The sequence below is a fragment of the Pungitius pungitius genome, chromosome 6 (genome assembly GCF_949316345.1).
Source record: "Pungitius pungitius chromosome 6, fPunPun2.1, whole genome shotgun sequence".
Taxonomy (NCBI): Eukaryota; Metazoa; Chordata; class Actinopteri; order Perciformes; family Gasterosteidae; genus Pungitius; species Pungitius pungitius.
In genome coordinates, this window is record NC_084905.1 from 8189417 (window position 1) to 8203245 (window position 13829).

A 13829-nucleotide genomic window follows, 5' to 3' on the forward strand; every position below is an offset into this window, starting at 1 on the left:
GTCAGGAAGACTGGAGAGGATTTGCCGTTCCCGGGAAGCTTCCTCTCTCCATGGGGGCGCACGGCCAGCTGATGAGGGGCGGGGTCAGTTTGTACCAGCCAACCAGACATGGTGATGTTACCGTAAACCAATTGCATCAGTGGTGGCAAACGTTAAAAGACTGTTCTCTCTCTCTGCTGTCAGTTGTCATTTCAGCGCGCACCAAAGGCGACCCGCCACCACCCCTGACACCTCCAATCTACAGCAGAACCTGGCACATCAGGAAATTGGAGCAACTTATTCTCTACCATCATCACCAGTGTCTGGACTCCCGAAGGGGGGGATATAGCTCTGCTCCCGGTCCCTGGTCTATCCTACGGCAGGATGGAGTCCAAGTCCCAAACACATTGCAATATCAATATTTATGCCTGTTATAATAAAGCAGTGTTCAAACTTCAACAAGTCTCTCCGGATTGAAATGCCTGTTGTGAATTAATAAAGACGCGGGTTGAAAATACAGAATGCATAGACCAACACACACAAAAGCAGGAACACAAGCATGCTGAAGCAAATAAGGTTGATCCTTTCACCTACCTATGCAAACATGTCCATTGGACAAACCTGTCCTGTCCATGTTGCGTCACATACAGCTAGGTAAAGATGTAAGATGTAAAGATAAACCAGCTCTTTCCTCAAGATTACATAATACAAGTCACTTTGTTAGTCAAAGTGCAGTGATCTTCCTCCTTGTGCCTAATTTCAGAATTCTTACACTTCTGTTTAGTGCCGCTCAACTTTCGCTGGGGAAAGACTCAGAGTGTGACACGTGTGTTCAGTGTTTTCATCTTTAACGTTTTACTTTATTTTTGTTTATGAGCAGCTGTACTTTATTTTGTGCTCATATTAAAGCAAGGGTCTGGTTGTAGGATTCAGCCCGGTGGCCTTTTTGTTCCTGGACATCCCCGTACCTCCTCACAGCAGCTGGGTACTTACAGCTACAGTTACGTCCATCCGGGTTCAGAGTGTAGTGGGAGGCGCAGCGGCACTGGGCCCCGGCGGGCGTAGCCAGGCACAGATGGGCGCAGTTGCCGTTGTTGTGGGAGCACTCGTTGGTTCCCTCCTGGCGGGAGGAGTGGAACACCAGGATGTCCAGCATCAGCTCCAGCTGGCCCTGAGGAAACAGCGGTGGGGCGGCAGTGAAGCTCAGTGTCTGTGAATTGACTCACTGATATTCTAAGCCATGAATATCTCTTTAAGAAGACATCAGGATCACATAGAGAACACGCTCCATACCTGCAGCACCACCGTGCGGTTGAGTCCGCTGCGTTTGTCTGCCCGCTCGATGCTGCGCAGGTTAAAATCGGTCCAGTAGATGAAGTCCCGGTACTGAGTCAGGCCGAAGGGGTGAGGGAGGTCGTCCACTATGATCTCCCTCTGAAGGCCTGCAAGCAGACATGACAACATCCGTCATCCTGTCATCCACCCACAGCCATGTCATCATGCCAGCATCAAGCCTCCCATCTCCTCATCATTGCAGGTCAGCATCCGAGTAAACGGAGATTAGGCGTGTGTACATTCACTGAAATGACAGAGCTGGCCTGATGGTGGCACTAGAGGAAAGGTCAGTATGTCTCCTGAATCAGCCCATTTCCCTTTTATTCTGCTGTTACAATGTCAACAAAGTTCTCCTTCATATGCAGCTAGTGGTTTTGGGGTTTTGTCAGATAAATAAATAAAAAGACAGAGGAAGTAAATAACCTCAAGTAATACACAGTAACTATTCAGGAAGTGGTTGTGTAAAATCTACAAGCCATTCGATGGGTAGTATTCATGCTAATACTGCTGACTACATCATGTGTCTGATTAATGAATCCCCTCTGGGTGTCTATCACAAATTATTTGTTTGGAGGTTTGGAGGTTGACTTACAAGGCGGTGAGACATGAAAGCTACGGACTGGAACCTTAAGCCTTGTTCAAGGTCTCAAATATACTTTCCCCCTCATTTCAGAGATATCATCAGTAACCAGGTCCGTGTTCTGGTGCACTAACTTCTCATCGTGCTTCAGAGGTGTTTGGATATGATAGTAGGTATCAGAGACTGACCATGGTTGAGTTATTATTCATTATTAGAACACGGGCAGATAAAATCCAGCGTTCTAATTGGTTGAGAGGGGGGTGCATTATTCAGTGATAATGTACATTTGCTGTTCACATTGACCCATTGTTCTATATTACTGCGCACTCAAAGTAATGTTGTGCGACTGTTAGTTGACATTTTAGCTTTTAGCTCGGTGACGATCTCAATGGTGATCTAGAAATGATCATTTTGACGTTTTACAATTAAGGTGGAGGTCATGAGCGATGTGGATGAATGAGATCGTGAGGGACCCAATGCTGTTTACATGCACGTACAGGGACTATTTTTCCTCTAAACTTATGACATGTGATACACAATGTTTGGTGGCTACAACTATTTTGTGTTGAAAGGCAACTATTTACCTAGTATTTATAATGTCGCTGGTGACCGTGTTATAAAAGCAACAAGGTACGAGTGGCAGTACTTTAAGGGTTGCCGGTCCTCTGGTGCACGTCGGGCCGAAAAACACCCTTGAACTGTTACATTATTGGACGGTAAAGTACAGCCTCTCGTACCTTATTGCTTTACTATCAGCTCACAAAGCGGGGGATGGAGGACATTAGTAAGCCACACCCACTTCCAAGTGATCCAATCAAACTTATGCATGCCCACCAAATTTAATATCACATCATATACAAGAAGGCTTTTCATGACCTAATATTTTGAAAATATTCTTGAAAGGTTTTTCAAGATCTCCAGGAGACTGTTGTTCGTTCAAAGTGTGAGTCGTGGTGTGCAGTGATGTGTGTGTTTAATATGAGTCCTAAAATCTGCAAAGGAACATTCTGTACTGTGTCTTTGTTCAACAAAGGCTGAAGAAATATTAACATTTTCTTCTATTAACATTTTCTTCATGACGTAAAAAGAAATACTCCTTTGGCAAATTTTGACCCTTTTGACATGTTTTAAACAAGGCAGAGTAGCTAACTGAGCAAATGAAACGTCCTTGTGAGAGCGACAGTTCTCCTTCAGTTTGGTGGTGCAGACGTGGAGTCATGTCCCTGTGATGTAGCTTCATTAGAGCTTGACTTTTTATCTCCAGCATCTCATGCTTCCAATATCACAATAAGTGCTGTTTATTGTTTATGTAGATTATTTTGTGCGACCATCCAGCCGTGTGTCCCCACCTTGCATGTTGGTGCTTTCGATCATGCACGTGTCCAGGTCCGTCCAGTACAGTCGATGGTCCAAGTAGTCGATGGTCAGTCCGTTGGCTCGGCCCACTTTGTCCACCAGGGTGGTGACGGTGCTGCCGTCCATGTAGGCTCTGGCTATACGAGGTCGACCCCCCCACTCCGTCCAGTACATGTACCTGCGGCGAAAAATTACACATTTCAGTCTGGGATGAATGCACAAAGAGGTAACTCTCCAAAAAATCTTCTTTCATTCTTGCTACAATATCCAATTAGATCATCATGCCAGAGTGTTTCCACTTTGTGATATTTGTTTTGTTAACTTCTATAAAAGGACACAACTCTTCATTAACGTGCAAGTATGTGATCATAAAATGACATCAGATGGCCCTTGGGCCCGCGTGTTGACAGCCCAGCGCCAATGACATCATCGAGATACAACCGAGTGAGTGACATGTGCCAAGGAATTCAACATGGCCCAGGTACACACACACACGTAGGCCAATGACAGTGTCTGAAGGTGGTTTGGCCAAAGATGAACATTGATTATAACAGACAGGTTGAATAGCATCATCCCTCTCTCTGCTGGAGGTTTGGGGGGTTGGGTGCTGTTGTACCTACATACCCACGGTGTTACATCACTGCCTCAGACGGAGTGCAGAGGCACGCTACGTGAAGTCATTGGCACCGACTCGTGCGGTGATTCAGGTGTCTTGCGGTGACTCACTTCCCCGGGGCGGCACAACAAACTCTCAATCAAATGTTTATATCCCACAGCTGAACACACCGCACGTCATACACTTGTTCATGTTGGAGGTAGAAGAGTGTAATAAAAATTCACATGGGAAGCCGAAAGACCAGGCTGCAGATTTTCACATAATTTAGGAAATTTGACCTCATGTTGCAGGATGTCATTGTACTACTTCAAAGGTGAAGCAAGTAGAACAGTGCAGGGGACAGATTGTAGAGCACCAGGTTAGTCCTGTGATGAAATGATTGACTTGTACGTTCATTCACCTTAGACATCTGCCAGCTGTGATTGTTTGTTCCAGGCCATGTGACATGTGTTGCACACTGCAGCGTTAAAATGATCGGACCACTTTTTATGTGGTCACGCGCATGAGGGCACAACATGGCTCCTGAGAGTTGCACTTCTCTTTCTTACCCATTGGCCGGGTCCAGCGCCAGCGATCGGGGGTTGTCCAGCGAGCGCGGGTTGTCCAAGTCCTTGCAGACCAGAACCTGCCGGTACTGGCCATCCAGCCGGGCCACCTCGATGCGGTTCGTGCCTGTGTCGGCCCAGTAGATGTTGCGTCCCATCCAGTCCACCGCCATGCCTTCTGGGTAGTCCAGCCCGAACTCTATGACATGTTCTACAGAGCTGCCGTTCATGTACGCTCTGCTGATTGTCTGAGAGGAAGAGGAAGACGGGGTGGTTCAGTGCCAAGTCATGAAATGCTAAATCAGCTGAAGAAAACAGGCATTTAAATAGAAATTTAAAAGAAATACACATGTTAAGCATACAAAAATGTGTGGAAGTGTGTAGAGATGGTATGATGGCCGACAGAAAAATGTCTCTTTTTAGAGTGTTTGATGTCTATGATGTAGATATAAACGGCTCATGCGGATAAATCCAATATTCAGGTGATTATACAGTGTGGAAAGCGTATCGGGCCTTCGTCGACTAACACTAATCATTTTGATTTGATCAGATAGATTTAATCAACTGAGTTTGTCCACAAAGAGTCCCACAAAAGCACCACTTTAAATCTTGTCTTCATAATTATCTTAGAAATAGGTCACTCATCATGAAAAAAAGGATAAACAAACTTAAGAAGTCTGAGAGTAAAACAACCTATTAGTCAGCAAATGGACGAAGAGATATTACATTTTCCACACTGGACTTTTAAACTTGTGATTTGTGTTCAACCCAAATTCCTCCACCTCACCTTGGCCTGTATGTCTGTCCAATAAATCCTCCTTTCAGAGACATCAAAGTCGAGAGCGGAGGCCTCTTTGACTCCGGTCAGAGGAATGGGAACGTCGTTGCTGTTGGTACCCAGGGAGATACTCCTGATGTTGTCCCTGAGGCCAAAACAAAGCATTTTACACATTAAATGCCAGTTAAGAACTCACTGAAACCAATCCATTCATTACTAACACAGATTTATAGCCGTTCAGGGTCATGAAAAGGTTCAGCTGAAAAAAAAGTTGAAACAGGCGTGAAGAAAAGTCAAGAATGAGAAAGAAAAGATAAAATAAATCAGTGGGTGTTCAACATCCTTCATACTGTTGACGTATTTTGTTGAGTTAGCTGTGATGGAACAATGAAACAGAAGAGCGTGGGAGCACGTTAGCAGAGCTTCAGTCCGTGTGTGTCTACACAGGAAGAGTTCAGGTGCATTGCTGAGTGTGGGTCACTGCATGTACGTGCCAAAAACACAAGACCGTGGACTACAGATTGCAGTGACCACACGTCCTGGTCCGGGACTTTCCCAAATTAGAGTCCCAACAATGATCTGTAGAAAAACTATCCTGTTTACAACACAATTAACATAGATATAAATATATACAATATGTAATACATACTGTCCCATTCATTATTAACTAAACTCATACAAAAACATAAACAACACCCCACACGTCTGGACTCAACAGCTTTTGTGTTGTTGTTGAATCCGGATTGGTCCCACTGCTTGTACCATTTGATGGAAAAGTAGCCTTGTGCAGTGCAAAGAACATTTACTGGTGTTCTGGATGTTGTTCCTGTGATTATTGCCAATAGTAGAACACCAAGCAGAGGTGCTTTTGTACTGCGGGTGGACAGGTGGGCGTACCTGTTGGTGAAGAGCAGGAAGGCCTCGGGCACCACACAGGTCTGCAGGTCTGAGAGGAGCTCCATCCCCATGGGGCAGGCGCAGCTGACCGCCTGCCGGCACCAGAAGCACAGGTGGCTGCATCCACCGTTGTCTCCAGCGCAGCTGTTCGTACCTGGGAGCGGATCGCGGTTATTTCACAAATATCACTGTTGTTTTTGCGTTTACGGCTGTCAAGTGAGACCTATGCCCCTTACCGTGCGTCTCTGTCACTTTGGTGGCCTTCAGCCCCATCAAATCCGGCAGCTGGTCAATGATGATCTCTCGCACGGCCGTGGCTTTGTGGACCCTCTCGATGCTTCGCCTCTGCCAGTCCGTCCAGTAGATGTAGTCCCCCAGCAGCGTGAAGCCGAAGATGTGGGGCAGCTTGTCCTCCAGCAGAGTCTGCCTGTTGCTGCCGTCCACGTTGATCACCTGAGACAAGGGGACCCTTTCAGAGCTACAGTGCTTGTTCAATACATTTGTCATGATCAAAGTTGTGAGCGAATATCGTAGTTCAATTTTAGAACTGTTGGAGGAAAAGGCAAAACTGGAAAAGTGACAACGTCACTGAAATGTCCTTGGTTGGTATTCTGTGAGTGACCCTGACAGTTGACCTCCAGGGCAGGGGCACGTATTTCCATTCAGCACATATGATTCAGGGGTTGTTAGGTTAAGAAGCATTTGAAAGGGACGAGGAGAGGCAGAGCAAACCGGATGAGGGAGAAAAGGTTACAAAATGGGAATGTCCCCGGGCAGTTATGTGGCCAAAAGTGTCCTCCACAGAGCAGGACAAAATAATTGAAACGCCAGATGAAAAGTGATTTTTTTTTAGCAGGAAGTCTGCATCAGATTACAAGCAGACTGAGTGAAATGTTGATCAAATTGAGAACTTGATAATTTATATATTTTTTATATAATTTATATAATTTTAATTTATATAAGCATATCCAGTGTTGTGCCTGAACGCGTTCATTGAACGATAGTTCATGAACTCGTTCATATTTTGGGCGAACGTGAACTGAACGTACTGTATTAATGCCCGATGAACGTTACTGTGAACTCGTTCATTCTGGTGTCTATGAACGGCACGTTCTTTCAAGTTAACATCTTTCAATGGGGTGCAAGATTTCTATAGAAAACACACCATAAACGCGCCTCAATAAGTAGCGGAAAAAACACCCAATCTGCCAACTGAGAATGTACTGTAGGGGTGAACGCTGCAGCTGCTGCTAGTGTGGAGTGAATGGACAGCAATAATAAAGCAACAAAGGCTAAACCCTGGTTTACAAAGGAACTCAGAAACGTCTTATCATCCACAGGGGCAGGTCAAGTTCCTCGTTGTAGCTTCAACAGAAACTCTGATGTCAACTGATCACAAGAAAAGAAGTTCCAGGGAAACGTAACGGAGAGATTTTAGTAACAATCAACAATTGATAGCCATGTGAAATGCATCATGCACGTTTGAACACGGCTGGAATTAAAATGAAAAACCAGTCTGGTCTAACAGCCATTAGAAAAGATGGAATTGGGAATTGGTCAGGAATTGGTTTCAATTGTCCTTCAATGATTCATGCTGCCTGGAGACATAGACGATTATATATATGTATCCTATTGTATCCTATCCTATTCATTCTTCAACAAATACAAAAACACATAAAGTGGGTGTTAAATTCTGTTTCATCCAATTTTCAATCCAACATTGATTACACACACGCACACACACACACACACACACAAATGCATAACCCACAATTCCTCACAGGCCGTCTCTCTGTTCTGTGTATGTGTGTGTGTGTGTGTGTGTGTGTGTGTGTGTGTGTGTGTGTGTGTGTGTGTGTGTGTGTGTGTGTGTGAATATCAGTCATAAGGCATCTATTACTAGGCCCTTGAAAACTGATACAGCCCGCCCTGCCAGCAAACCCCCCGCTGTGTGTGTGTGTGTGTGTGTATTTTTGTGTGCGTGTGTTTCTGCGGGCCGAAAGTGAGAGCTGCAATTGACAAGGCTGCAATTAGACCTGGTGTCCAGCCCTCCTCCTCACCGCCTGCGCTATTACTGGACCGCCGGCGACTGAAATAGACGCGCGCCTTTATTTTAGACGCGCTACAGTCATCTGCCGCCAGTGTGTGTGTGTGTGTCTGCCACGCGCTGCCTGAAATTCTTCAGCGTGCCATGCCAGAGATTTCACAAATGGGGGAAAAGGAATCCTGCCGGTTTGCAACACACTTAAACGGAGACATTAAAAAGCGAATGCTCGGTGATGTGCAGCGGCTGAAAGGAGATGGTTTCATGAGCTGAGCATTAAAACCGGCTGCTTTTCTCCCATGTTAAAGCATGAGGAATGACAAAGTGACTCCCACACAGGGTGAGACCACAGGCCCATCTCTGAAACTCTAACGTTTGTGTTTCTTACTGTGGTCGGCCCCGTGCTGCAAGGGTTCAGACTCCCAGTGACACGGCAACGCACTCAGTGGTTCCCGCTGTGATCCCAGAGCCACAGACGAGCTGCACATATCACACCACAGTTGCAGGTTGTGAGAATAGATAATGTACCAAGCAGTGAGCCAGGGGGAAACCAGAAAGAGCGTTTCTTGATACAGCGTAGTAGTAGCTAACATCTGCAGTGCAGACGGGGCTGACGCTGGAAAATGTCAAATATTTAAGTTATTTTCCTGTTGAACTAATCATTAAAAGAAAGTTCCCCATCCTCTGGGACATTAGACATCCGCCAGGGCTTCCCTTGATCCCCGGGCCTGTTTGTGACTTTCATGGACGCCTACGCGCAGAGGACTCGATCTGTGTGCTAAACGATCAATACTTCCAATCCAGGTATTGGAATCGGATCTAAAAAATCTTTGGTATTGCACGTATATGAACAACGTCTTTTGTCGAGACACACACACACACCCACGAGGTGTCTCAAGTTGAGACCATTTCCCTCAAACCAGAGCCCAAACACCTGAAAACACACCAAAGTGCTCCCACAGAAAACAAAAAGGAGGCCAGTGTAGTGACGCGGTTGCTCCAGCTACCACATACAAAGTGTTTATGAGCGTGCAGCAAACACGCCTCTTGGTTTCATTTCATCACCAGGTATAAACCTAAAACGGGCAGGATGAGACGTGCTGTGATGAGGAGCAGTGTTTGCAGCTATTTGTCGAGTGAATGCTCATTTAAATATCTATTCAGGGGGCCGGCAAACAGAGGGAAAAAAATCAAAATAAACCATTCACTTTGATGGGCCTCTGATCCGAGGGAGGTTCCTGACCCCTCCACAAAAAACCCATTCATTTATCACTGTGACACAATTAGACATGGCCATCCCAGTGAAAAGATGGCAGAGACTCCCTTTCTCTCCTCTCTTTCTCTGCGCTGGCTTTTTTTCAGGAAGAATTATGCACTGGGAGTGTGATTTTTTTCATGTGTTTATCCCCCCCCCAGTCTTTTTCCCATTTTGGGTGTTAGAACGTCTCATTTCTTGATGGATACAGGGGCCAAAAAGAAGAAAAAAACGGGACAAGGAAAATTAAAAGACAAAAGGTCCCATTGGACATGCAGGCAGAAGTCAAGACCGTCGCGGGACAGTTCACATACGCTGTCCTCTGATGGACACGACGAAACAGGGGGGATGAATGGAGTCCCACAGGACGCTGGACAGGGTTTCATCACAGGAAACCCCTGGAGGCCTCGCAGAGGACCCGACATCTCGGACTGCTCACTGTGCGTCCGTATGCTAAGCTCAGCTCATTCTCCTTTTTCTCCGTTGTCAGCTGACTTCAGCGGTGATGAAGCACAACAGGTCCCCCTCTGAGAGGCTTACTGGGCACCGGTGCAGGGTTCTGACTGTTTTACATCCCACAACTAGGCTTTAGATTGGTTGAGTCGTTAAAACGTGGTGAAATAGAGAAAGAAAACAAAATGTAAATAAAAAGGTCCCACTGAGCTAAACACAAACATTCCAGGTTTACAGGGATCTAAAGCAGCAAACCCCTAAACAACAGGAGCTACAACCACAGAAGGACTTCCCTCCTATCTAACGTCTTCAGATCCATGGAAACACCCTTCCACAACCTGAACTGAACACATTCACACACTTACGTCTAATGTAATATGGCACTTTCAAAAGCTTGGACACACCTCACACTTATTTACTCTCTAAGAGAAAAAGAGTCCAAACTTTTGACTGGTTCCTAAATCTTTCATTGGTCTAATCTATTATTGATGTAACTCTAATATTATTATGAATATCTAATGTGTGAATAGCCTGCTGACAAAAGCCTGTACATCCATCCATTCATCCAACCATGCAACCTGACATCCCTGCTTCCATCAATGCATCCATCAGTCTTTCCAGCCAAATACATAAATTGTTGCATATTAATTTCCAGTCAAGTATTAGATGCATTGACATTATTCCAGCAATAAACATCTGTGGAATGTCTTTGCCTTTATGCTCCATTAGCTCCTAGCAAATCCTGTTAGACAGTAAATGTGACGTTAACTTTCCAATGTATTGCATCTAGCTGCTCACACTTATAACTCTTTCATGTTAGTGGAAGGGAAATGTGCTCTATCAAAATATTGAAATATCCTCAATGGGGCAAATGAAAACCCTTCAGTTGATAGAACAGCAATGGAACTTGAGGCGACTCAGTAACCTGAGCGCGCTGGTCCGTGGTGAGAAGACTCACATCAACAACACACGCCCATCAACACACAGCGCTGCTATCCGTTTCCTACACAAGCAAACAGAGAACGTAAAGACACCCTCGGAGTGTTTACTCAAGTGTGTGGGTGTTTAATAATGGAGGAATGTCTCAGGAATGTGTAACCGGAGAGTCACCAACGTCTGACGCGCTCAGGACACCCAGGAACAACCCATAGCCGACCCGAACAGCCACCACCAGTTCCCCTGGCGTGTTGGCTGTGGTTGCACATGAATCTATATCTTACATTTGAATGCTAATAATGCCAAGACATCCCTGTCCTGTCTTCCAAGTTCAGTCTTTCAAGGATAAATCATGAGGTGTAGAGGGGAAACATGTCCTCTCCTGGCCGGGACTTAACCCTGGAAGAAGACAAAACCAGGACTTGTGGCAGCTTTAGGATGACTTTAGGATGAACAGCAATCAGAGTGTAGTACAGGTTGTTAAATAAAAATAACGTCAAATATTAGTGAGGCTGCTTTAAGCTATTGTTGTATAGAAAATAAGTAAACATACGCATTTGTAAGCTACTAGCCGTTGATGCATGTGCTCACCACAACAGTGCTTACATGACACACAGTATTAGCACCCTAATACAGACACACACAGAGGAAATGTGACACGCAGCCACACTGTGGCGAACAGCGAGGGACAGCGGGGAAACAGGAAGGAAGAAACCGGGGGGACGGAGAGCTGGCGGGACGGCCTGGAGACAGCAGGTGTTTCTGATATTTGTCGGGAGCCGATTGGATTTAAGAACAGACCTGCAGGTGGATGACTATGGGATTCTGATGGAGTGTGTGATACTACACCGCTGCATACATAAAGGAGTTGGTCATGTTCTATTTGTAGGATCTCATGTGCAATACGAAACGATCAATTAGTTACAGTTAGTTATTAACACACAGTATTTATGTGGCTTTCCAACTTTAAATGTAACATATAATACAATGTTATTATGTTAAATAATGGAACTCCATTTTATGTAAGAAGGATTTATTTACTTTCATATAAGAGGGGAAGTTCTTTCCATTAGTTATGGGACCTCATTTCAAAATACAATGGCAAATCATTTTAAATTAACCATATGATGATTTTCGATCTAAAAGTCGTAAATGAAGTTTAAGACAGTAAGTATCCCATAGGAGACAGTGGAAGTGAATTTGACTCAGAAAGTGGTTGAAGGCAACACACAACCACAACAAGCTCGACCTTGGAAAGAGACTTAAATCAAATTGCTATGATGCACAAGCATCTTATAAGCTTATTGTGTCGTATATCCAAATAGCCAATAGAGTGAACTATATCTCAGCATAGCAGGGCTGGTATCTATTAATATGTCCACCAAGCCATTCCGGGTGGTTGGTCAAACCATTGAACAGACAACTTATTTTGTTTGCGGCTGTCAGGGAGCGTGTGTGCGTGTGTGTGTGTGTGTGTGTGTGTGTGTGTGTGTGTGAGAGTGTGTGCACGCGCGATTATTACCGCTGCCAGTGTTTTAAAGAGACGCCCCACCGTTTCACAAAGCCGCCTCAAAGGGTCTTTCACGGCCATTCACAGAGGACAAAGCACCAGGGCAGCACGACCCACTCGGAGGCCGATGTCCTTCACCATCTCCCATCTCTTCTCCAATTGATCCATTCAGCTACGCGCCGCTCGCCAAACCCCGCATCGCCTTGCTGTGGTTTCAAGGAACGCAATGAGGGACAAAAGTCAACGTCCCCCTCACATGTCCAAAGGACTCATCCTTCCTTCCCTTTCTCTTATTCACCATTTTACTGTGATGCAGAGTCATGTGGTCCTACTGTCATACATCTGATTCATAGCTAACGCAATACTTCACAATTCTGTTACCAGATTCCGACCCCTCGCAATAAAATGAATTCATTTAAAAAAAGTAATATGGCCAGTAATAAAGGCCGCCTGTTAGATTCCCAGTGTTCCTTTGCCATGTTACAGGATTACTTTCTCCGGTGGCAGATTACAGATTTCTCAAAGATTTTCAATGGGATTGAGATTCGGACTCATGCTGGCCAGTTTAAACCGGTACATTTGTTTCCTTTTCAATCACTCGTGTGCTTTTGTATGTGCACTTTGGGTGTGTATCGTGCAATGGGACCCATGGTTTTTGACCTAAACACAGTTTTCTTACGCCAGTGAGCACATTTTGCTCTGAAATCCGTTGGTAACCCTGTTTTGAAAGATTCCTTCGCCTTCTTTCAGTCGTAGGCTTTATTTGCTCTTCTAAAAACTGGTCTGCATTGCCAAAAAATATATATTTTGTCTTTGGTCTGTCCAGCCAAGAAGGATTTATGTGTGTCTCGGTGCTTGTTGGCAAACACCACTGGTTCCTTTGATGTCTTTTGGTTTTCAGCAGTGAGGGCTTCCTTCTGGGTCTCGTGTCTATGGTCCCTGTTGAAAACAGGACACTGGATGGTTGCGGCTCAGCCTCCACCTCTGTGGCCATTTTCCACAGTTCGTACCGACCTTCGAAGACTTGTCTCACCATTTATTTTGGCTATTCTGATGATCTCACCAAGTCCTCACCATTTCTAAAAAACACAATGTCTTTTTTTTTTATTCTGATGACTTTTTTGCATTGATCTTCTGGGGAGTGGGGAAGGTTTACCTTTCATTTCAAGGATTTGGATCTGGAGTGGGCATTGTCCTCTGTGATCTTCAGATGTAAGAACTTGGAGCGGTGAGCAGTTGCTGTTAAAGAAGTGAGCTACTCGCTCAGGTCCGGGATCCTTTCCTGGCGCACCACCTCGTCCTGAACCGCTGTGGTTTTGTCCAATTTCTGAATTTTAAGTTTCAAGGCCTGTGCTTCATCTCCATGAAGGTACTTTATATTTTATCGCACTGGTCTCTTGGACTCTTCTTTTGGTGAAGCTCGTCCTTTGCCTCTGAAGGTCTTCACCTGCTGCTGGACACACAAGCTGATTCCATCTGTGTGTGGTCTTTCCAAATGTTTCGTTATTACTGAAAAATACGCAGAGCTTCAAACTGCTTTTCCTC

At 45.1% G+C, this 13829-nt stretch overlaps 1 protein-coding gene across 1 annotated transcript in view; it reads right to left on the reverse strand.

Annotated features, from left to right (window-relative positions):
• Nucleotides 1–13829, reverse strand: part of lrp5 (low density lipoprotein receptor-related protein 5) — a 47161-nt gene that overhangs the window by 9516 nt on the left and 23816 nt on the right. The window contains exons 12-18 of the mRNA XM_037452467.2: nucleotides 6323–6539; nucleotides 6087–6240; nucleotides 5199–5334; nucleotides 4415–4659; nucleotides 3244–3428; nucleotides 1273–1421; nucleotides 973–1150 (exon numbers count right to left, since the gene is read on the reverse strand). Of these exons, the coding sequence (XP_037308364.2) occupies nucleotides 973–1150; nucleotides 1273–1421; nucleotides 3244–3428; nucleotides 4415–4659; nucleotides 5199–5334; nucleotides 6087–6240; nucleotides 6323–6539 (1264 nt within the window). The remainder of the gene's footprint in view (nucleotides 1–972; nucleotides 1151–1272; nucleotides 1422–3243; nucleotides 3429–4414; nucleotides 4660–5198; nucleotides 5335–6086; nucleotides 6241–6322; nucleotides 6540–13829) is intronic.